This window comes from Denticeps clupeoides, chromosome 20 (assembly GCF_900700375.1).
Source record: "Denticeps clupeoides chromosome 20, fDenClu1.1, whole genome shotgun sequence".
In the NCBI taxonomy this organism is placed as follows: Eukaryota; Metazoa; Chordata; class Actinopteri; order Clupeiformes; family Denticipitidae; genus Denticeps; species Denticeps clupeoides.
This window is the reverse complement of record NC_041726.1, coordinates 13,893,355-13,919,116: the sequence shown is the minus strand read 5'-3', so window position 1 is coordinate 13,919,116 and position 25,762 is coordinate 13,893,355. Positions and strand designations below refer to the sequence as shown.

General features: G+C 40.9%; 1 protein-coding gene and 1 non-coding gene across 3 annotated transcripts in view; one reads left to right on the top strand and one right to left on the bottom strand.

Annotated features, from left to right (window-relative positions):
- Window positions 1–1,251: 1,251 nt before the first annotated feature.
- On the bottom strand, window positions 1,252–1,407 carry LOC114770902 (U1 spliceosomal RNA). Its single transcript, XR_003743493.1, has one exon. It is a non-coding gene; the product is annotated as a U1 spliceosomal RNA (small nuclear RNA).
- Window positions 1,408–9,347: 7,940 nt separating this feature from the next.
- The window catches only part of LOC114770022 (inactive dipeptidyl peptidase 10), a 28,721-nt gene continuing 12,306 nt past the window's right edge, over window positions 9,348–25,762 (top strand). For both annotated transcript variants that reach the window (XM_028963608.1, XM_028963607.1), the window contains exons 1-5: window positions 9,348–9,463; window positions 21,654–21,765; window positions 22,150–22,245; window positions 22,928–23,022; window positions 23,236–23,310. In XM_028963608.1, the coding sequence (XP_028819441.1) occupies window positions 9,404–9,463; window positions 21,654–21,765; window positions 22,150–22,245; window positions 22,928–23,022; window positions 23,236–23,310 (438 nt within the window). In that variant the 5' untranslated portion in view covers window positions 9,348–9,403. The remainder of the gene's footprint in view (window positions 9,464–21,653; window positions 21,766–22,149; window positions 22,246–22,927; window positions 23,023–23,235; window positions 23,311–25,762) is intronic.

Here is a 25,762-nt window from a genome sequence, read left to right as displayed (position 1 = left end):
TGCCTGAAAGAAAATATTTGAGGACCCAATTGACGTCGTAAATGGTGCCTGACCAAAAAGTCTGCTTGTGTAAAGGATTGTGCTAAATTGGCTCCTCAGTAGCACTGAACTGAACTGAAAATGTAACTTGCAATTCAGTTGCAATTCTGAAATACAATTATGATGTTATAAAACACAATTAGTCATACAATTATTGTGAATAATTTTGTGCTAAACAAATGATTCAGAATGTGCTGTGCTGCACAATGACAATCACTTCACTTTTAATTTATTTTACTAAAGGTGTGCGACTTCACTTGTTTCACAATTCTAAATTCTTATTTATTCCTCAGTTAATACAAAAGTACTCTTAATGAGAGCATATTTTCTATATAGATGGGGGGGGGGGGGGGGGGGGGGGGTACTAATAACAGCACAGGCTCCATATAAAGCAAAAAGACATTGGCAAGCAAATGTACAGTGAATGATGTTGATGTCAAATGAGAATAGTACACAGTAAAAAAAAAACTGAGTGTCAATTTTAAACTGTGTTTCAGATAACATTTGGTCCCCACTCAAAATTTTAGTAAAAATTACTATGGCCAGTGTTGACTTTTCAGAGTTAATTCTACTGAATTTAGTGTCAAAATTAACAAGGAAATGTGTAAAAATATTTATTCATAATATGATTTCATCTTATAGGGTTATTTTATTACTCCAAGTTTAGTTTAATAGTAACACTGTAATGTGTAACGAGATATCATTTTTATTTCTGCGTAGTGATGTTTTTTTTTACATATTAATCACACAATGCTATATTACCCGTGATCACACCTATATTATGTAGCATGTTGATATGCCACAAAACCATTACATCAATAGGTCAATGCTTTCAACATCACAGGCCAGCCCAGAAAACACACCCTTAAACTAGTTCTGTTAATTGGCTCCTTTACTAGTTCACTGTTTGTGTTCCTGATGCCCTGATTGTGTGCGCCTGGTGTTACATGTGTAAATGTAGGCTCGGTGTGTCTAGTCTTCGTCAGATCATTGGGTCTCATTTATCAAATGGCAGAAAAACGGGTGTACGATTATTTCTACACCCATTTCGCCATTGAGCAAATTTCGACATGAGCGTACGATAATCAGAAGTCCACGGCTGCTCTCAGATCGCTTCTTGTGACTGTGGACTCGTGCTGCTGCAGAGGAAATAAAGCAGTGATAATAAATTGTGAACAGCAATAATAATTGTATACAGCAGTCAAAGAAAACACAAAGAAAGCGCAAACGCAGTACCCCACCACCAGAAATTATGCAGTCAACATTCCCACAATTCGCAGGGGTCGGCACAGCCGGAGTGCAATGGCTGAGCCTCGCCCTGGGTGAACCGCCTTCTTGATCACGGAATCTCCCCTGCCAGGTAAGCATTTGTGGCCTTTTATTAGATTTGCACTTGGGTCCGAAATTGGGCAAGTGGAGATAAATACAGGACCCCTGTAGAACCAGCCCTGGAGTCGTCGGTATCCTTCTTTGAGAATGAAAGTGAACAAGTGGGCTCTGGAACTGGGGCCCCTTTCTCCGAACATCCGTTCAGGAGGCTGTTTTTTTGCCACTAGTGCGACCCACATTCCACTCTGTGATAGTGGTGGAAGCTTCAAACCTCTGATTCAAGAGGAACAATGTATTATCTGTCCTGGCTGTGGACCAACTCTTCTTCCATGGACAACTGAGGGTGCAAGGGACTATGACTCTCCACTGCTTTGTGGACTTTGTGGAGAAGGCATGCAACCATGTCCCTCAGATGTCCTTTTAGATGTTCTGCAGGAGTACAGGGTGCATGAGGCACTGCTACATCCAGTCCCTCTATGAATTTAGTATGAGTTGTATTCAAATGCACAACTCATTCACATTCAAAATGGCTGGGTTGCCACTTAGGGGTACAATTGTATAGATATGGTCTGTACCTTGTTTTTGGGCCACATATTTAGTGCACAAAGAGAACAAATGTATAGGTTATTTTCATGTGTTTTATCTGAAGTGCCATGGTAGGTCTATTCAAAAGCATTTTTGTTAGTTTGCTGTGGTTTATAACAGATGTGGTGGCCTAGCGATAAGGAAGTGGACTTAAGTTTGCAGGTTCAAGGCTGGCCATTTGGTCATGGTCTCCTGTGACTGCTTTGTGTTATTGTCCATCAGTCCATGTCAGAGGATGGTTCTCCAGCTCCTTGGTTATTCTCTGTAGACTGCCCTTTCGACCTTCCTCCTTTAGGCCTCAGGCTGGTTACCCTAACACATACTACACCCATCCAAAAAAACATAGCCTGCACCAGACTGTCCTTATTCTCAGGAAAGCCAGCTGGGGCATCATGGGTTAAGAGAGCTCAAGGACAGGCAAGAGAGAGGAAAAGACAAGCGGGAGAGAAGGGAGACATGGAGAAGAGAGAGGGGGGAGAAGGAGCTGTCCACCGAACCCAGCTATGACCAAAACTGGAAGAGGTGTAGGGTCTGGTGCTGCCAACCCTGCGGGGACTGGAGTTACAGCAGCAGGTGAGCTAGGTAACATGGAGAAGGAACTGGTCCAGAACCTGAAAACGTGGAGGATAGCAGATCTAGGTGACAAGGATAAGGACACTGTACCTAATTAGACAATCCTGCTTGAACCACACACTGTAAAGAACGTACTGTAGAATTTACAATAATTTACTGGCAAAAAAGTTGCCAATAAAATCCTGTAAAATAGTCGCTAATTGCTGTAAAATGGATTACAGTATAATACTGCTTAGCAATTTACAATAAATTGATGTTTGCAGAATACAGTATTTTTTTGTTTTTTTTTACAGGATTATAAAATTAAACTTGTAAAAAGGCATTACAGGTTTTTTTTTGTAATTATGCTAAATTACAGTACTTACCTGGCAACAAAAGTTGCCAATAAAATCCTGTGAATTCAACAAAAGCCAAGATGTAGCTGTAACATTTTTACTATGAAATTCCTGTAAATAACAATTTTAACTGTGAACTGTACTGTGCGTGCTCTTTACCATTATACTGATGTGAATGCATTAAAACAAAGATTTAAAAAAAGAATTACTCAAATTCAAAGTTGTTGTAAGAAAACTGTTTATTAAAGCTGACACCTGACAACACTTCAGCACTGTCACTGGTAACATAACTTTACTTTTTCAACTACAGAAAAAAATCAGCTGTTACAAAACAACTACAAACAACTCAAGATTAAAGCATAAAGCAATAGTTAAAGAAAAGTTAAGGGGACTGTTTGCCTAAAAATAAAAATGGTCATTATTTACTCTCCCTTAAGTTGTTTCTTTCTTGTGTTGAATACAAAAGATTATATTTTAATGAAGTTTATAACCAGACAAGTAACGTAGCCATTGACTTCCATAATAGGGCAAAAACATGGAAGTCAATGGCTACTGTCAACTGTCTGGTTACCAACATTTTAAAATATCTTAAAACAAGAAAGAAACTCAGAATTTTGGAACAACTAAATGATGAGTAAATGATGGTAATCCCTTTAAGCTCAAACAACAAAACGGCATTTTGGTACCAAAACGAATCTGACTTAAGCAATGAATCCGTCGAAATGACAAGCAAAAAAAGTTCTCATATAACCTATTTATTGATTGTCTATGGAAGGGGAAATCATCTTGGACTTCTTTAAAAAATATTTATTTGTGTTCCAAAGATGAACAAAGGTCTTATGGCTTTTGAATGACACGAGGGAGAGCGATTAATGACTGAAATTTCATTTTTGGGTGAACGAAACCTGTAACTTTTATATTTAAATAATATAAATATGCACATGCATAGTAAAGTATTTTTTTTATCTCTGGATAAACTCAGGTGTGCATGATGCCTCATGCTGGTACACCAGATTGAAGATGTAGTATGATGCAAACAAAGCAGCAAATCCTGCCACAAAGTTGGGGTGTGGATTCATGACCACTTGGCCCTCAATACTCAGCATCCATTGAGTTGCAGTGAGAATTTCACCTAAATGAATAAATACAGGAAACATGTTATAGAAAATACAAACTGGAAATACAACAGACCAAGTTTATTAAATCATTTACAGATTTTGGTTCATTGTACATTACCTAAGACAATCAGTCTCGGAGAGTCTGGAAGTGTAAAACTCTTTTCCATGCCGGCAACTGTTGCTGACACCTAAGAAACAAAACTAAAAAAAATTGAGAAAAAAAGTAATTACATACAAACTATAACCCCATAACAAAATTTTATAATAAAAAAAAGCACAGAGCATGACTTACATCTGTCTGAAGAATGAGTGCTGCAGGTTTTTCCTTGAAGTGCTTATCGTTTGAAGCAAAATAGTTTACATTACGTTTGGTTTTGACTCCGTGATGTTTCGGCTTGCCTGACAAAAAATTTTTTTTTTTAAAAATTAACGATACATTCCTTTACAAAATGTACTTAGGGTTTCAGAGAAACTCATCCAACGATGTTAATATTTACGGTTTTCAACAGCAAAGACAACTGAGCACTTCATGTAACTGTCATGATCCGGACCGGCAGGGGTGACTCCGGATCCCGAATTCGGACCGGAGTTTCATGTTCGTCTCGTGTAATGTTCCCTGGTGTAGTGTTCACCTGGTGTATATTTATATAATTGTATAAAACTATCCTGTTCGTGTCTTTGCGCCGTCGGGTCATTGTGCGTGTTAATGTTCCCTTGTCCTGTGTAGTTTGTATTAAACCCCTGTCCTGTGAAATCGTGCGAGTGCGTCCTCCTTCACCGCCATGTCCAGCCCACCCGTGACAGTAACGTTAGTTTTGTCTCACACGCACTTCGATAGCAATGCTGTGCCTGCCAAAGTACAAATACTCTAGAAAGCAAAGGCAAATAAAGCTAACAAACTGCAGCATATATCAACATTAACATGACGATAACGATTTACCTTTTTCTTTAGGCTGCTTTCTGAAATGGCGCGCACTGCATTTCTCCTCCTTGCTGAAGCAACAGATAAATAAAGTTAATACACATCCTTTTACAAAATGGCTAAACATAACGTTTAGAGGGCATATCCTGATAAAACTTATATAACGTTATATATATATATATCGTCATGTATATGTTGATATATTATTTCTTTTAATGTCAAGTAATTCATATATATGTATATAATTATAATAATTAATACTTATGGAAGTGAATTTAATTGAACTTACCAAAAAATCGATTGCTGTTTATCTTCACTGTGCTTCAGTCCACCAGAATTCAAACCATTTTCAGCCCGCGCAATCCCATAATGCAACAGAACAGTAAATTCTTGTAAAATATTTAAAATACAGTGAAAGAACCTCCTACCTGTAAATTAATTACAGCTAACAGTGAAATATACAGTTAACACTTAACCCATAATGCATTGCAAATTACAGCAATAAATTGTAAAATGGCAAAACAGTAAGTTTCTGTACAATTTTGCTGTAAAAAATACAGCAATTTGTTACAGTGCAGGAATAGAGAAAGTGGGGACCAGGCAACAGAGGTGGGTAGAGTAGTAACGTTACTCCATGTGAGCTATTAAGCAAAGTGAGATATAAAGCCAGTTATTAAAATGTGAATGCTTCTTGCTGGATAATTCTCATGACGGATAAAATTGTGTATAATTATGTTATACTTATTAGAAGGTACCACCAAGGTGCCACTGAGCAAAGCACCATCCCCACACGCTGCTCCCCGAGCGCCTGCCATGGCTGCTCACTAAGGGTAATGGTTAAAAGCAGAGGACACATTTTGTTGTGTCACCGTGTGCTGTGCTGCCGTGATTCACAATTACTTATACTTTTCACTTTCACCATACATGTAACTCTGTAAGCCAACTCAATATAACTCTTTCCATGTGTTTCTCTGATGTACCTGCAAAAATATTTTTAATTAATGAATGTTAGTGCCTCAGAGAACATTACAGATAGAAAAGATTAAACTGCATCATAACTAATTTAGTTATTTAATTATACATTTCACAAATACTACATGAAAAATTAAGCATTTCATTCTCCTAATGAACAGTAATTATTTAAAATGCAACACTTCCTGTACCTACTGCCAACTGAATTTGGTTTAAGAAAGCAGTTATTTTATTAAAAAGAATGTGCATATATTTTAATGTAGAGGCTTACTTTTTAAGTTTAGCACAAAACCAAGACACAACCAGTGAACCAGTTGAGTAGTAACAAAGTTGTCATGTACCAATTTCTCAAATGGTTTTCTGATACAACCTGTTAGTTGTTGGGTGTCGATTAGCTGCAGCATTATTGTCTCTGGAGGACAGCAGAATACTGAACAACTCCTCCAACTCTGACGACTGGCCAGTTTAGTCATTTTGTTTATTTTGGAAGTGAAGATCTTTGGTTTAAACCAGAAGAATTAAAGACATTCTGGGGGAAAACGCCTTCATTGAACATTGTGGATAATGCTATAATGCCTCGGGGTCAAAGGAGGAGGCGCAATTGCTCGATATGTCAACTGTGCCAGTTTTAATACACAGAAACAAAACAGACAGCGTAATGGTGAGAAAAACACGCCCGAACTGAAAAGCAGCAAAAGAGAGGAAGACTTTCATGAACAATAAAGGCTGAGAGAGAATATAAAGGGTTCTAAACACCCACACCAAACAAGCAGCAGCTTGGGTGTTTAGAACCCTTGTGTCCATGTGATTTGGTGCCATTGGTGTGTAGGTGCTCCTAAAAAACTTGAAAATAAATTTCCAAAACGTTCCGCTCTTTAATGTGTCCTATAAGCTTTACAATTCAATCGAACAACAGAACAAAAATAAAAAGATATATATATATAAGATGGTTACATGAGTGTATACAGCCTTAAACTAATACTTTGTTGAAGCAATTTTTAATTACTTGAGTAGGTTTGGTACATGCTGTTTTTACTTCGAGAGTGTTTGGTTGATCAGTCTATTTAAATAATGGCAGGAAGAAGAGCAAATGACGTCGTCGTCTTCCTCCGCTTATCCGGGTCCAGGTCGCCGGGGCAGAATCCCAAGTAGGGAATCCCAGACAGCCCTCTCCCCAGCCACCTCCACCAGACCAGACTGGAGATATAGTATAGGGAGGCGTCCAGGAGGCATCCTGACCAGATGCCCGAACCACCTCAACTGGCTCCTCTCGATGTGGAGGAGCAGCGGTTCTACTCTGAGTTCCTCCCAATTGTCCTATCTCCTATCTCTATCTCTAAGGCTGCGCCCGGCCACCCTACGGAGGAAACTCGTTTCAGCTGCTTGTATCCGCGATCGTGTTCTTTCGGTCGTCACCCAAAGCTCATGACCATTGGTGAGGATTGGGAAGTAGATCAACCGGTAAATTGGGCCTTGCCCAATCCGCCTGTCGATCTCCTGCTCCCTTCTTCCCCCACTCGTGAACAAGACCCCGAGATACTTAAACTCCTCCACTTGAGGCAGGACCTCTCTCCCAACCCGGAGTTGGCAAGCCGAGAGTTTCCGGCCGAGAACCATGGTCTCAGATTTGGTGGTGCTGATCCTACCCAGCAAGAGCTGAATGTTCAGAAGATCTTTCATGGGAGGAGCAACAAAGAGTCAGTGTACCTGGCCCAGAGGGTTACCGGGGTTCCACTCTGCAGCCAGGCCTGGGGTTGGGGACCATGAGCAAGCACCTTGTGAACCCAGATACATGGGCTCATCTAACTGTGGACCCACCACCCGCCCGAGGAACATGAAGGGTCTGGTGCAATGTGGATCGGGTGGCAGAATGAGGCGGGAGCTTTGGCGGTCCGATCCCCGGACAAAGAAACTGGAAACTGGCTGTTGGGTCATGGAAGAGCGAATGTTGTAATTAAATCAAAGGTGATATCATTTAAACAGTGTGCACACTTATTATTCAACCGTCTTACTGTATTTCTTACCTTTTGTTGTTGTTGATTTGTTTTCCAATTGTATTTTACAGATTACAGATCTGTTTAAATATTTTAAAACCTGAGCTCTTATATCACTCTGCCGGTAAATATTCATATCATATGTGGTATGACCAATGGGAAAACGTATTACGTTATCATGCACTGCAGTGCGTAGTCCAAGCAACATGAAGTATAGTGAAGTAACGCGCTTTGCGTTGCTGCCTGCTGACCATAAAAGATGGCAGATGATCTGCTTTAATACCGGGAAAGGATTTCAGTCGGGAATTATTCCTCCCTCCAGGGGTGGGCTGGCTCCCCACCCTGGGTGAGAATGCTCCGGGATAGTCTCTGGCAGTGTGAATCACATTACACAAATGACTCCTAATTCAAATTGTGCAGATGTTCCATCCAATTTACTTGCCAGATCGATTTGCTGTCTATTGTTTAGTAACAACCTCATAAATGTGGTTTCTCCAGAGAATATAAATTCCGTGGCACCTCTATCATCAGGAAGCTCTAATTGAACTTTTCTTTTTTTGGCTCTCTTAGAGAATGCCTCATCCCAAACCTCCATGCCTTTTTGATGAAGGGATCTTGGTAATCCCAGAGTTCGGGCACAATGATTAAACTGACTAATCCGTGATGGCTTTATCTGAACCCGAATGAATTTATCGCCGGCGCTGGGAAAAACCACACAGATGGGGGGGTTTGGTTATTCCTGTCTGTTCTCTCCCTGTCACTGCTCCTGCAAGGGTCATTTCTGTTTTATAATATGTACAATGGAGAGGTATGCAGACCGCATGCGGTCATTTCTTACCCCTACGCAGTGTGGCCGGAGGAGATTTTCTGTTATCGTCTTATTATATTTATTTAAGTGTCCATTGCAATGTTTGCAAAGAACTTGCATTTGTCTGTGGTTCCTCTAGCCTATCATTCATTCCCAACTTGCAAACTGCCTTATAATTATTATTTATAAGTCTAAAAATTCCAATAAAGACCTGGAAGTGTTTGTTCACGGAGATAAAATCGCTAACTAGAAAGTGTAAAGACAGACGATAAATTCACACGAAAAAGAACTATTCTGATAACATAATTGGATTAAGGAAGCGGCCCTTTAATCGGAAAGTTGTGGGTTCGAATCCCGACCTGTCAAAGTGCCACTGAGGTGCCACTGAGCAAAGCCCCGTCCCCACACACTGCTCCCCGGGCACCTGTCATGGCTGCCCACTGCTCACCAAGGGTGATGGGTTAAATACAGAGGACACATTTCACTGTGTGCACCGTGTCCTGTGCTGTGTTACTTTCGCGTCACTTTATTAAAACTTCATGTCACTCTTCATGTCAGCCGCAAAACTCAATAATATGAATCAATTGTCTGTAAAATGCACAATTTTTACACGAAAAGTAGGAGGCTGGCAGCTTGGCGCGCGTCACAGCGCGCGTTTGGAGAGACGCGCGGACGCGTGGACGCGCGGACGCACCAACGCGCCACTCCGGGTCCCACCGCAGCCGAACATGAACCAGACAGCGGGCGTCGCTGATCAGTGCCGGAGACGCTCGTCCGCGGATTTTAAGGTGAGATTATTAAAAAATATATAAAAGTCGAGTCGTTTTAAAACAACTTGGCTTCAGACCAAAGTTTTTATCTTCTTCTTCTTCTTCCGGTTTGATTTTAATTATTATCGGAATTTATATTATACACCATCATTTAAAATGTCCGCTTAAGAATTTTGTAAAGATAAATACATTCATAAACGGACCTTTTAAATGATGGTGTATAATTTAAACTCCGATTATAAAATACGATAAATGATAGATTGATCGTTCAGAAATAAAATAGGTTTGCTGCAACACGTTTGACTGGCAAGACAGAGAATTTGTTATACTGGTGGCATTAACTGTGACTGCCTGCAGCATAAAGACAGATTGTATAATATAGGTGGCCAGGGTGGGTCCAGCTGATTGGTGCTTTGCAGGGTTCCCTCCCATGGAAGTTGGGGTCCTCCTACAATCTAACAATTAGTTAATAGTCCATGTTGAATACTGACCCTGGTATGAGTGAGGTGTTGTCTTCTGTCTTCTGGTTCGGTGCTGCTTGCCCATGAATAGACTCGAGATTCCCGTCACTCCCAGAAATAGTTAAAGGTGGTAGTAGCCTAGTGGGTAACACACTCGCCTATGAACCAGAAGACCCAGGTTCAAATCCCACTTACTACCATTGTGTCCCTGAGCAAGACACTTAACCCTGAGTGTCTCCAGAGGGACTGTCCCTACTGGCCCTGGATAAGGGCGTCTGATAAAATGCTCTAAATGTAAATGTAGTTAAGCAGGATTGGAAGATGGATGAATTGAAAGTGCAGGTTTAAATTCTGCCATGGATTTAACTTTTTTTCTGACTTCAAGAGTGATATTTTTTAATCCTCCCATTCAGACTGCTGATATCTGATAAATCTTCATATACTTAAATGTTGAGAGCACTGAAGGGAATATATACACCCTTAAAACATGCTTATCAGATCAAAGACAACAGTGCTGCTGGGCAACTGATTGTAATGAAAATGTCTTTTAAAAGGTTATTTCCTAATGATGGGACAGAAAGTCTGGAGGAAAGTCCTGAATGGGAAGATGATTTTGTGAGAACGATCCTTTTATATTTGAATAGTGGGCAGTGGAGGCCTAGCGGCTAAGGATCGGACTCGACACCCAAGGGCTCAAATCCCAAACTGAGCAAGGCACCGATGCACCGTCCCCACACACTGCTCCCCGGGCGCCTGTCATGGCTGCCCACTGCTCACCAAGGGTGACGGTTAAAAGCAGAGGACACATTTTGTTGTGTCACTGTGTGCTGTCCTTGCTGTGCATTTTCTTTTCACTGTCATTTAAATTTAATGTATTGTATCAGTCATGTTTGAATGATCCAGTATCACTACTATTAATTCAATAATGTTGACTCAATATCGTCCAGACATCGATTATCTTATTTCAGTGGCAGCTGGTGAGATGCTGCGAGTTTTGAACGTTTTCTCGATGTGTTTGTAGCAGAAAGAAGGTGCTGGGATTTGAGGGGCTGAGAAGGTCCATATTGGCAACACAATTTAATCACACACCACCCACCTAAACAGTTCGGAACAGGTACACCCCTTCATGGAAACAGTCTTCCATGTAGCCACAGTTCGATAATGGTTTCAGGATCACAAGTTTGAAGTTTTCGATTGGCCTCCAGTGACGACGGATGAAATAACTGATGTTGAATCTAAGTGGGCGGGTACATAGTGAATTTGAGATGATTGAGATGACTAACAGGAACTGATGTGGCACCAGGTGTCCACATTTTTTTGTCTAGTGTCGACATGCAAGTGGTTCTATGCTCATTGTAATTTAAAATTCAATATTCAAGTCCAAGATGAAACAGTTATTTTTCATTCTGTCACCTAATTCCCTTGGCAAATGTGGTAGCTATAGATAGCCCACAAGCTGTTATAGTGGAATGTTGAGATCATTATCATCGCTTGAAAGGTGGGAATCATAACAGGATATCAAGCTCTTTGAAAATTACGAGCAAATGAAAGATTAAAAGGGAGCTTGTCATGTTGAGAAATGATTCAAGTGACTTTTCAGTTTTAAAATAGAACAAAGGCTTTGGCGCACCGGAACGTGCCACGGATTGTTATGCAGGGCCGGTTTGAAGCCTTCTTCCTCGGAGGCTCCTGTCCGTTTCTGCTCGTGGGCCCAGGTGACCTGTTCTCTACCCCGTCCTCCTCTCTGTCGTATTCTACCCTTTTAAAAACAGGCCTGCATCATTGATGCTCGGATCCCTGCCCTGATGTAAAATGCGCTTGTTTTATTAATAACCAGCCTTCCATAAGTTGTGTACAGCCTGCTAAACAAAGCCAAAACAGCATGACGCCATTATTGTCGAGCCACTAGAAAATTGACACCTCCCATTTTTGGGTGCTGGGATCGGAACATATTGGTGGCAGGGCCAGGATCTTGAGTGTGAATGTTAACAGTATTAAGTAATATTTTTTTTACAATTGAATACAATTTAATCACAGAAAAAATTATCGTGGATAATGTGGGAACAGAAATATGGGCAAGAAGCAAACATTTGGGACAGAACGCTTGTCAGGACAGACTGGCCCATCACTGGCCTACTTTTTTTCTTGGAGTGCTTCCAGTATATTTTTAGCACAACTTTTTCCCCCGAGACTGTGTACAAAATGCTTTTAATGCTAAAAGGAACTCCCAGAGGTGGACAGGGGAGGGAGTGCATTTTTCTGTGTGCACCGTTCATCCGACACATGTCTTATGTATACTTTATGGGAGCATGCATATAGGCAGGCCGTGAGGAGACCGCTGTGCCTGAATCCGTTTTCTGTGTGAGGTTGATGTGGATGTGTGTGAAGCATCAGTTTTAAAACTGCACACCACAATATTTAGTAAAATACGACTAAAGTTGCAAATAAAAAAAGAAAGCGGAATCCCCAAAGTAAGCATAAGTAAGAGTGTATTTCATCAATAGGCTTTTACCATGAATAGTTCATGAATAGTTTTTACCATTGCCATTTTTTTGAAAGGGTAAGGTGGTGTTTACGCTACTGACGTGGAGGGAAAATGCAGTAATATAAAGAAATGTTTCTTTGATTTCTGGCTTCGTGGTTGCAGCTCAACAATTTTATCTCCAGCAGCACTTGTGATCGTTCAGGTATCTATATGCCAAAGTAACTCAGGAATACCGAAGGCATTACGCAGCCTAAAGCGACACACTGCATCTGCTGGTAATCCTCCTTCCCATAGTGCATCCTGGTGTTGTGTCTTCCCCAGGTCAGTGACACACACATACACACACACACACACATGCGGCCATGCACAGCATGTAAAATGTATTCATCAGACCACGCCAACTTTTCATGCTCACGTAGGCATTTTTGGCAGTGGACATGGGACGCTATGGGCAGCCTGTGGCCAGCTATTTAGCCCCATTCAAGGTCGCATCTTGCACTGAGTATGGGGTTTCAAGACACCCACGCACAAATAATGATGTCATCTTGGTCAGTTTAACACTGTCTATTAACATTGTGATGGGTTGGACTGATCATATTTGGTGGACGGCTCCCACACCTTGTTTATTTAACTATTTAATTTCAAATCCATCAGGCCATCAGCATTGCGACCGTTGAAACAAACTGACCCCTCTTCCATCCATCAGGAGCAGGTCTCCAGGACTATGTACTAGTTTCTTCCCCCAAGCAGTCCGGCGAATCTTATTCTTGCACAACCGTCCTTATTTTGCACAATATAATTTGCTCACTTTATTATTCTGTATAAGTGCATGTTCATGTTATACCCAGTCCTAGTCTAATACTAATTAATAGCTCATTTTACTTTTGTATTGTTGTGTGCCCGACATATCCACCCAATAATTCCAATCCACCCAAAAATGTAGATAGGTTGGGAAGAAAGCGCCGGTGCAAGACATGGCAACAAAATACCTGGTGGCCAATGAGGCGAAGCCCCGGCGACACAAGAGAATTGTGGCTGAAGTCAAACCGTATTCTGCCTGAAAAGGCAGCAGTGAAACTGTAAAAACAAGCAGCGTTACTGAAAGTCACACAAGCGAAAATGAAAAAGCAAAAACAACCTCTTGTTTTAACATTTCAACATTGCATTTCTGTTTGATATTAGCAAAGTTTTTTTTTAAAAATTTGGGCACAAATCTGATTCTATAGAAAATGCATCGTTCTTCACCAAACTGTCCTTGGATGGATGGAAGAGGTTGCTGTCGGAGTATTTTTTTGGTACCGTTCTTTATTCATGGCTGTGTTCTCGTGCAAATATGTGACCGAGGCCACTCCCTTGGATGAGAGGCAGCCCCACACATGAATGGTCTCAGGATGCGCTCACCTTTTCTTCTCCGGACAATCATTTTTCCAGATTAAAGAGAAGTGATCGTCATTGTGAAACACTGCAGCACAACAGCGCACGGTGACACAGAGAAATGTGTCCTCTGCTTTTAACCATCACCCTTGGTGAGCAGTGGGCAGCCATGAGAGGACCGGGCATATTTTTAATAACATACAAGTGGTAGCACTACATGTAATACAGGGATCAACGACAAGACTATTAACTGAACAGTTATTGGTTCAATAATAATGTTCAAATGCAAATGAGCACATTTCTTTTTTAACAGAAAAGTCTATGCCTGCTCTCAGTTAATGCAACTGGCCCACTTTCCCATGGTCATAAGGAGAGCATGCTGAAAACGGCTTGGACCACGAGAGCTAATATTTCTAGCATTGCAAGAAAACTCGGGATGGAAAGCCTACCCAGCGTTCTTCTGTAACTCACTGCCTCCACTGCGTCCAGAGTGGATCACTCTTGTTAACGCGGTGACGCGCATAGCACACAGGCCTGGCCCAGACGCTGCGGACCGGCTCCTGGCACCGCGAGACATGTCGACCAGGACATTCTGTAACACGCCAGCGCGGAATACGATTCGCCCAACGAAGCGGGGGCAGAATATTAACCCACCACAATACTTATTTCGACCAGCATGGTCTAACTTGACAGTTTAGTCGATGGATACGTCGCCGTTTTGCTCAACCAGTGTTCGACTAATTCATTTTTAGTTTATTGTCCAGCTCGATTTTTAAACTGATGTTTCGTTCTCTCAAGAGTTCCAATTCATCCAGAGTTTCTTTTTTCGTTTTCTCCTCTTCTTCTAGCCTTATCGTTAATTCTCTCATTTGTTCGATGGCTGCCTCTCGTTGAGCGATTAACTTTTGCTGCATTAATGCCACAGCATTGCTCTCCTTCTCTAAACGCCTTTCTAGTTCTTGTCGTAGCTCTCTTTGCATTTTTGTCTGTTCTTTTAAGTCGTCACAATTTTTTGTCACATAATAGAGAGAATTGATATGATTTTGCTCCAAGGCTCTTCTCGTGGTTTTGTCCTACATGAGATCACTTTCCGTATCCGTAAGAGACTGCATTTGATCTTCTTGTGCTTGTTTGCACAATTTCTTGGTTTCAGCTATTTCGGATTCTTTTTTCTCTAGCTCAGAGTGAAGTGAAGATTTAAGACTCTTTTCCAAATCTATACGCCCTTTCTCGTCCTTTATGATCGCCTCTTTCGCTAACAGAATTTCTGTTTCCGCAGCCCTTATCTTCTCGTTTTCCTGCCTAAGCTCCGCCTCTGTTTTAATTGCGCAGCTCATCTGATCCTGCAGCGTCTTTAAGCACTGGGCCCTCATTTCGCGGTTCTGTTCCATTAACTTCTCCTCTGTGAAAGACAGTTCTTGATTCAGTAAATCAAGTAAATCTACATCTTTCTTCAACTGTAGTTTAAGTGCATTAGTGGCTTCTCTTTCTCGGAGAATCTCATTTTTCAACTTCAACACCTAATCCTCCAAATTAGAAATTAATTCATCTTGTTGTAAAATCACAGATTGTATTTCATTATAAGGCTTGAATTCTAAGTTCTTTAAATCCATCCTAAACTTATTTTTATTGTTTATATTCAAAAATAAATTTTATATTTAAATATCCTACTTTTATTCTTTATTAAAAAGTCTTTATATTTTTAAAGAGATATTGTTCTGTGTGAGGGACTTAATAGAAAAATACATAAAGACTAAAAGGCTAAGTAAAGAACCATGATTAAGAACAACACCGAAAAAAGTTTTGGCCAAAAAAACTAAACATAAAATATTCAAATATAAATTTTATATTAAATATCCTACTTTTATTCTTTATTAAAAAGTCTTTATATTGTTAAAGAATTATTGCCTTGTGTGAGAGACTTAATAGAAAAATACATGAAGACTAGAATGCCTTTAAGTAAAGAAATATGATTAAGAACAACACCGAAAAAAAGTTATTGGCCAAAAAAACTAAACATAAAAAACACAAACGAGGTCTAAAACCACACAAGTGACGTGCTCAAATGACTCACCAGGGGAACATTTACGTTGGTTGTCAATGCAGCTGTCACCAGACGATAAAACACAGGTCAGTTCATCATAATATAAATACTGAAAAAAACAATAAAGAATCGAAAGTATAAAGTATAAAGTATTCAACATATTGTCCTCAATATATAACAGGATTGGTGACGCCATTCCACCACAAACTGTCCATGTCCCTCGCTTTTCTGCCATTTTAACAAACTCGATCAACAACCATGAGTAAAATGCAGTGGTTGCGCTCAGTTACTTTGAACATAAATCTGTGAAATGTTAATAAAAGGTTTTAGAATTATTAATACTAAAATAAATACTAAAATACTAAAGTGCTTTAGTTAACTCGCTTTCTGATAGAGTCACATAGAAATGTTCTGTGAGGCCGTTATTTTGTAAAAGGTACGGATGTGTTGTTGTAGGCTGGTGGAAGTGAACTGCAATACCCAGAATGCAGTGCGAGGGCTCACGGTGTCATGGCTCTTTACGACAATTTCCCCAAGCTCAGCATCCACAAAGGGGAACCTCACTTTGTAAGATTCTGCGTTTATGTCCCATGTCATATTTCATAAGGTAGAGCTGACTAAACGGTATCTACTTATTTATGCCCATGCGCACATTAACCTCCATGGGTTTAACAGTCAAATGGGGTGATGGGGTGAAAGGACCAATTAGCCAATGGCCACCGACTGGCTCATCTTTATCATCGGCTTTTGTAACTTCAGCATGAAAGAATGGTTGAATTGGCGTGACCTTTCCTAGGCCTTTACCGAAAATAGACATATTACAGATTAGATACCACGTATGTACATAAATGTGCCAGGAGATGAGCATCTCACACGTTTTTTAGGTCTATTTACATGCGCAAGCGTTTCTTCATTTTTTCGCTTTTCCTTTCACCTCCAGACATTTCAAGTCGTCGAGACTTGCCTTCTTCCATAGCTCATCCAGTTCTGTCTACAGCTTCCTCTCTCCTTCAACTGCTTTAACGGCATCTTATCTCTCTTGCTCCGCTCTGTGTAACTGTACTGTTATCTCCATAGATTATTCTGCAGCAGATTATTTCTCATCAAGTATCTCTTGATTCAGCCCCGCCAATTTATCGCGCTGGTTCTGCAAGTCGCTTTCCAGCTGGGCGCATTTCTCGACTTCTGCGTGCATTTGGAGATTTAGATCCTCACACATTTCTTTTAGCTGGCGCACGGGGTCACAGGCGAGCTCCTCAAACGCCTTGATCTTCTACTTCTCTTCGCTGACCTCATCTTGCATCATGCACACAAACTTCATCTGCTCGTCCTGCGCCTGCGAGCACCATTTTTTCAAAATGTTCAGTTCCGTTTCCTTTTTCACCAGCTCATAGTTCACGTCGCCTTTTAGCCTCTCTTCGCAGTCCGTCAGCTCGATCGCGACCTTAGTTCTTTGCTCTTACACAAGTAACGCCGTGGTTTCGGTGTCAAGGCTTCTTTCTCTCGCCTCCCGGAGCTGCTTCTCTAGGTCTATGACACATTCCATCTGCTCTTTTTTAGTCCTATCGCACCAGTTCTTCAGTTCCACGTTGTGTGTCTTAATTTTCTTTTTCATGCCGTCCAGCTCTTTTTCTAGTTTGGTTTGAGCGTCTGACTGCTTTTGCATCAACGTATTAAACCATGCGCGAGACTCTTTTACATTTTCAAGCTCTTGCTGCAAAATCAGAACTTCATCCTATAATTTAGAAAAGATTTCATCTTTTTGCTGGACCTCAGCTCTCTTTTCGGAATAGTTTATCTCAATTTTCTAAGGTTGCTTTTTTTTGCATTTAGTGCTTAAGGACATAAGCCAATTAGAAATTTTAGATGCTTTATTAGTTTAGTGTTTTGGTGACATTCTTTGAACGTTATGATTCTATTATTGTTTAAATATGTTAACATTGCGGATGAACGATCACTATGAAGAAAGTTGAAGTCTTGTGTCCAGTAGCAAAGGCCACTATATATAGACCTCCCTGAGCAAAGTCTTCAAGACTTGAAACGACACCAACTATGAGAAGGACCCAGGCACAGGCAGGTTTAGTGTTATATGTGACAAACAGACTTATATGGCTGTACTTTTGAAAAGGGGAAGTGAAAATGGGAAACGGCTACTCTAGCCGGCCGAACACACACCACGACACGGCACGGACCCGGAACACTGAACCAGGCACTCTTTTAAAGGAGGAAAACCGCTGCAGGGAGTCGGGAAGGGGCAGGGCCTGCACTCAGCGCGCAGGGACCAGTAATCGTGCCCAGCTCAGGCTGGACGTCGGGGGAGGTCGTTACAAGCATTAGCGTTTTACGCTGATCATGGTAACCAACTTGTAAGTGGATGTTAAACAAACATAAACAAACTTAAACAAACAAATAAATAAATAAATAGACTGTAGTCAATTTATTGAAGAACAGGCAGATCGTCAGCCGAAGAAAAGTTTGGGATCAGCTGCTGATACACGCGTCTCAACCACCATATATACACACGCACCCCACGCCCTCCTTACTGTCCAAATGATGTGTTTTGAGAAGAGCATCTCACAATTTAAGGTGCTTATCAATGTGCATGCGTTTCTTCATTGCCTTAACCGCAGTTTACTTTTACAGTAAATAAATGTTACTGTAAATAAACAATAATGAATTACTTTTACATTTGCCAGTAGAGGAAAAGCAGGGCCGGACGTCATCACGAGTCACCCTGGTTTGGACACTACATTTATGTCTAGATCAAAATCTAGATATGTCTTTACTTTTGTCCGTCTGTGAATTTAAAATGTTAGTTAGGTTTATGACAATGTTTAAATATGTTAACTTTATTTTTGAAGAATTTATGCTGGCCATAAGAAATATAGAGACTAGGCAAGATTTTAGGTGACGCCCCCTTGCATCGCCATAAATTCCACCGTGCTTTCCCCTGCGCTAGACCGGCTCGTAACATTTGTGTTGTTATTAATTGCTTAGAAAATTCAACGGAATCATTTGGAGAGAAAGATGATTATAATGAGAATATGTCAGTCACCCTGTGATAACGAAATAAGATCGCCAGTTAGCAGACTGTACTTTTATGGGTCAATAAAATTTTCGGAAGATTTCGTTACAAGATACCTTTTCAATGGTGGTTATGTTGCATTTTACCCAGATTCAATTCTGCTATTTTCTTATTGGTTGTTGTCTTGGCCCTTTCTTTTGATTGGCTGTTAATTGAAGGCCCTAGGGCCATGAGGAGATGCGCTTGTTTCGTAGTGAGGCGCTACTGTATCGCGGTCCTAGAAATATTGGGCAATATAACTATTTATATTAGCCTATAAATTGTTTCTCCGTGTGAAAAATACAACGTGTGTGACGAAAGACTAAATGCGTGATATTTGTAGCCCTGTAGATGGAGGAGGGGCCGGCGTGGTGCCTGATAGGGAAGTTAAATGTCATATAGAGACCACGTTCATGGAACACTTGCTTAAAGCTAAAAGCTTTGATTCGTCGGTAAAACATGCTGCAGGATTTCATTTCTAAGCGTGAGAAACGCCATGTGTGAGCGTGTGAACTTTGTTGAAATGCTAAATGAATGCAAAACAACATCTTACAGCCAATGGAACGTTTTGTGAACTATCGATCTTTTTCACACACAAAATTTGTGAATTACATTCAAATCCCACATTTAATGTTGTCACACGGGAGGCTGTGGAATTAAAATCCACAGACACCGTTGTAGGCAGGAAGAGTCCTCGGGGAAGCCGTTCATTAGAAAGGAAAGGCAATTGAAAGAAGGGGGTGGGGCCATGTTTGATGACGGCCATGGCGGGGCCGTGTGTTGTTGTTGTCGTCGTCGCCGCTCTCCTTGGTGCTGCCTCGTCGCGTGGGTTGGATGCTGCACACCCATGAAAAAAAATAATAGCGATTTGGTTTAAGAACAGATTCCTCACTGCCCCCAGTGAGAGGCGGTGAGGAAATATTCCTGATACACAGACAGCTCACCTGTTTCTGAATGAGAGGGTAAAAATGCATCATATGTCACTGGTCTTCGCCACGTCCTGTATGAACCGGCAAGAGCTGACTTCAATAGGCCTATGTTTTGCCACCAAAAATGCCCTGACCCACCGAGGCATGGACTACACTAGATCTCGGAAGGTGACTGGCACCAAGCTGTCTTTATTTAGTGGGCCACCATACCATATGCTTCTAGCAAAAGTTCTTATTTTCAGAAACTTGATAATAGTTGAACAAAAAGTTTGAATATAAGTTTGATTGTTGAACGCATTTTACACTATTAAGCAGCTTTGGGATCATCCCTGTGGGAAATGACTAGTGCTCACCGTTGATCACTGTATATTTCCTGTGTAAAAACAGACCATGTGGTGTGGGAGAAGAGAATAGAGTGTGTAGAAAAAACTCTTTCTCCCTCCACACAAAGCACTGTATTCAACCACTCCAATTTGATGTTACCTGGCAGAAAGAGGCATGGCACAATAGAGGTTAAAAATGAACAGTTTCTAATTTATTAACACCGGTAAATAATTATTGTAGTTACATGTGAATATTGAATGTAAAAAGGTACCAAGGTTACAGAGAAAATAAAAATGAGAAGAAAGAGTAAAGAGGGAGAAAAGAAAGAGAGGGGGAGAGAAAGTCTCAGAAGCCTTCCGGCTTCCAATGGAAAACCCCCTGAGCAAGATAGCTCAGAGGTCCCTTTTTCCACATGTGAGCAGACTTTTATACCCCTGGCCTACAGGAAGTTGCCACTGGCCTACAGGAAGTTGTCACTGGCCTACAGGAAGTTGTCACTGACCAATCAGAACCTGTTGTTTCTGATGTCATGCCCCCGGTGCCTCCCATTTGGGGAAGACAAAGAGGGTGGGCGGTCCTGACGGCTGATACTTCACACGTAACCGTCGGACAAAAGACATGTAAAACAGAGGTGTCGAATCTTCACGCACAACCATCGACACAGGAATGTCACACTTCCCCCTGCAGACATCTGTTATGCAAGGCAAAAGCAGGCTCCTGTGATGTCCATTCTTACACCTGTCAGTAACACAAACTGTTTATGTCCTATAATAATATCTCTACAGCATCTGAAGTGAAGTTGTTGTACTCAAAGTTTTGCTCTCCTGCTAGAATCTGCACCCTAACCGTTCGTTTTAATAATACACTTACTGATGTGGGTTCCCTTGGCCCGGGGGGGTTCTCCGATCACGAGTTTGCACGTGAACAGAGTGCCCTCTCTTGGTGGAACACAGCAACCGGAACAGCTCATGAGTTCACCAACAAACAAATAGCAGCAATGAAAAATTATAGAATGTCAAAAATGTCAATTGTGGGGCTAGGAGGCTGGTAATTGCCTACTGGATAACACACTCGACTATGAACCAGAAGACCCTGGTTCAAATCCCGTAAGGGCGTCTGATAAATGCTGTGAATGTAATGGACCTTCCATGGAACCCGAAAGTAAACTGGGCACTAAGGGGTGGTGTGAAAGAGAGGTCGATTTATTACCTGGCCTGATGTAAATGTACATGACGTCCTCCCTTTCAAGGTCTATTCACTGCGGGACTTCATGCAGAATTCTCTCAGTGTGTGCTTCTAAGTACAACCCTTTCATCCACTGAAAGTTTCATGCTTCCTGTTTAATAGCTAAACACTACAGAAAAATATTCCGTTATTCAGGAAAGGGCCACTGAGCATTTTTATGTCCTTCACTGCCTCCAGCAGTCGCGGGTTCAAGCTGTTCTTTTGCCTACAACCATTGAGTCTGAGCATCATTCTCTCGCTCTCTCTCTCTCTCTCTCTCTCTCTCTGTATGTTCTGTTACAGGAGTTCGGAGATGGAGGACCAGATCGAAATTGGAAAGGCATCACGATTTCTTTACTTGTCATTGTGGTGGTTATGTCTCTTATTGGCCTGGCCATTTTTCTTCTGTCCAATGGTACGGCTTAGTTTGTTGCTTCAAACTTTACTAAGGTGCAAACATTCAACATAGCAGGACTTTTTAAATTTGCATTTTACTAAAGGCTCTTTATTTAGTGTGCCTTGATGCATTGTCCGTGTACACAGTACAACATCATTACATTACACACATTTATCTCTGGTTAATGCATCAAACAGAGAAAGTAGTACACTAATCTAGATCAGTCTGTAGTCGTGTTGTACTTTGTTGATTTCTTTTGGCTTAGATCTGATCACATTTTACAACAAATTAGTGCAGAAAACCATGGAATTCCAAACATTTGCCATTGTAACATTATAAAGTGTTGGTTAGTGTCCTTTGACACAATATTGCCATGTAAAAATATATTTACTTTTTCCACAGATAACAATTCTAAATCATTGGGAACCCAGCTTATGCTTGATGACCTCTTTCAGAAAGACTTTCAAATGCACAATCCTGATGCTGTGTGGATAAGTGGTGGGTGCTCTGATACATTTTAGACGTGTGCAGGCTATATTCGCACTTTATTTCAGATCTGGTGCTCAAGCTGAAATTTACAGTTTCTGTCTTTGCTTCCAACTTGATGTTTGTGCAGCAAAGGCAATGCACTGACTTCAGACACTGCACTTTATAAAATATAAAATACATAGCCAGCAGGTGTATACGCCATGATACAATCACGAACAATGAGTCACAAAGAATCAAAGTATTGTTTTTTTATTCACAACCAAACCAAAAATTTGGAATTGCATTTGAAATTTGTAAGTAGTCCCATTAATTACACATGTCTGCATGACACACTTGTTCTAAGGCCACAGACCACTTTCACATAGAATTTTTATATTAATGGCATTTATTGGATGCTCTTATCCAGAGCGACTTACAATCAGTAGTTACAGGGACAGTCCCTCTGGTGTCACCTAATATTTTAGCATTGATGTAAAGTAAGTAAAGCATTCAAACCTGACATAACCTGGGTCACTTACATTAGGTCAATACTAAAATATTAGGTGTGACAGTTTACTTCAATTTTTGAAGTTTAGCCAGTGTTCACGTTTTACATTGCAGGGACACAATCGTGGTAAGCTGTTTATTTGTGATTTTTAAATGTTTTTAAATGTTTAGCTCAATTTCCAGTTCTTCTTTTTCTCCCTGATAGATGAAGAGCTTATCTACAGGACTTACGATGGGGATGTAATGAAACTGGACTTGCAAAGCAATCACACCAGCCTGCTTCTGAAAAACATAACTTTTGTGAGTAACTTCACTCCTTTTGTGAGAATTCCACTCCTCTTAAGTGTGACTGAATGTGCACATTGACGAATTTGGGAGATTAAAGAGTTTGATGACTTTTTTAATATGAACTTATGGAAATATATGATGTATGTTCACTAACTTGAAAAATAATAACACATTTACCCGTATTTATTATAACATATTCCTTTCTTCTGTCTTTCATGTATTCAGGCAACGTTCAAGGCTGACACATTTACAGTGTCTCCAGACCTTAATTACGTTTTACTTTCATACGACATGAAAAAGGTCAGTAAATTAGAGTTTGTGAATGGTCTTGAATGGGCCTCAAATGAAAGTTGTGCCTCAAATGAAAGACTAGGTAATCCTTTAAAGGCCTTTTGAAATTTGAATCTTTCAAATTAGTTAAAGAACTCATAAATTGCCTTATTAAATGACATTTTTTATAAACGTGTGCACAACGCTCCTGCCGGACGTAACCAGCACCAGCACTTCAGTGGTGCTATTTTTTTTTTTTTTTTGATGAATCTAGCTCTAGACACTATCGATGGCTAGGCCACTGTCTGCCTTTGTAGATGATTAAATAGTAAATGTAACATTCAAACTGTCTTCAGACCTCTACCCATGCCGGTAGCAAGGGTTAACCTTGCTCCAGACTGTGTGCACCTTTCTTTTCCTGCCCCGTGTCAGCTGCAGAATTTTGATTCAGCTGCACCATTAGTCACTGCAGACACATCAACTATTTTGAGCTAAGAAAAGTCCATTTGTCTAGGTTCTGAAAAGGAACATTAATCTTGTGTTTGAAACGAACACGCTGGTCAATTAATCTCTGCAACTGCAATACATGAGTCCTAACAGTTCTGGACTCTTTATTCCGAAGCAGCCTGAGTTCATTATGTTCCTCAAAGTATATATACCAAAAATTATGACAACCCATCAAATATTGATAGGTTTTCCTTTTGCTGCCAAAACAGCCCTGAGGCAAGGATTTTACTATACTGCTATCAAGCTGCCAGTAGCAGATCATTTTAGTCCTGCTAGGTATGAGGTGTGCTTCCATGGATTAGATACAAATCTGGAAGATTTGGGGTGCAGGTCACCTCAAACTGCTCCTTGTGTTCCTCAGATCATTCTTGAGCCATTTTTGCAGTGTGGCAGGGCACATTATCCTGCTGTAGTACTTGTCTAAGCAGCATTGCTTACATGCCTGGTCTAGGTCAGGTTTAAGTCAGGTGTAAGATAAGCAATAAACTATAAAAAATACAAAAAATACTAATGGTAATAAGTGACCAAATGTGAACATTGGTGTCCCACCTGGCCCATTGTCCTGAGTGAGAGTACAAATAAAGAACAATGGACAAAGTTGAAAGTGCATTCACTAGGAGGCAACAAACTCAGCATGTACATTATGCATTATTACCTTGCTCCTCTGGACAGTGTCCTTTTCCCTCCGTCTAGCACCTCCCTAAAAATTATTGGGCTCATCACCCCCACAGACTGGAACAGGAGGACCCAGTGGGCCAACCGTTCATGTTTTCAGGACTGTTGACTGGTGTGTCGGGGCCTGGAGACCTTAACAGGGTACCGGAACACCAGAGACATCCTTGGGGCATGAGACAGACAGACAAAAGAGAACACACAGAGAACGATAGAGAGAAAGGGGCATCCTCCTCTGTCACTAGACCTGAGAATACCCCCGGAGGTGGAAGAATGGATGAAGGCAGGGTTAGGTGTAGAGAGGCCAGGCCTGGAGGTGAAGCAACCAGCTGTGACTTTGGCAACCCTGATGAAACCAACGGGATGGTGGGAGATTCTGAGACAGACAGGGTTGTTGGAGATGGGGCCAGGCGATGAGGTGTGGAATCCAGACGCATATCTGGAAAGTATATTCCGGAAGTAGCGTGCTGATCGACGGAACAGTGCATCAAGCACATGACTTTTGTCAGAGCGGGTTCAAGCCCCATTTAATAGCAAGACACTTAACCCTGAGTGCTTCTAGGGGGGCTGTCCCTGTAACTACGGATAAAAGGAGGTCTAAGCAATAAAAAAAAAATTACAATTGTTTTTCTGTACACAAATGTATAATTTTTTAGCTACTGTATATATCATGTTTTTTATTGTATGTTGCAATTGAGCTATTGGTTCCAATCCTTAGCACAAGGTGATCCTGAAAGTGGCACTATCCTCTTCATAGTTTTGACCCAAAACAAACCTGGCATGTTAGGTTAGTGCTGGCTAAAAATGGAAAAAGGAAGAAGCCCAGGCTATAAATGATCTCCTTAGAGATGGTATAGGCAGATGCTATTCATCATGGTGCTGACAGCAGCGGTTGATTGAGAATAATAGCATAGTTTCACAGCTGGTGCCATGAGCTGTTGCATGAATTTATCATCATCATTACCCCACTGCCATGGGTACATGCTTATTTTCCATGAAGAAAGAATTCGGAAGACGGGCAATGAAATGTATTTGCATTTTGATGTGTTTAGGTTCTAACCTGCTTTAGGTTTTATTTAGATTACCACATAATCTATTAAATTGAGTTAAACGGCACCATTTTCAAACTAGCACTATGAGCAGCACTAATCATGGGCCTTGCCTGCTAGCATAAAGCTTCAGGATTAACATAAATAATGCAGAATTACATAAATAAATGCAACGGTCTAGATACAGGTCGCAAGAGCCGCAATATAAAGGAAACCCCAATTGTGGCAGGGCACAAAATGAGCAGGTAAGTATG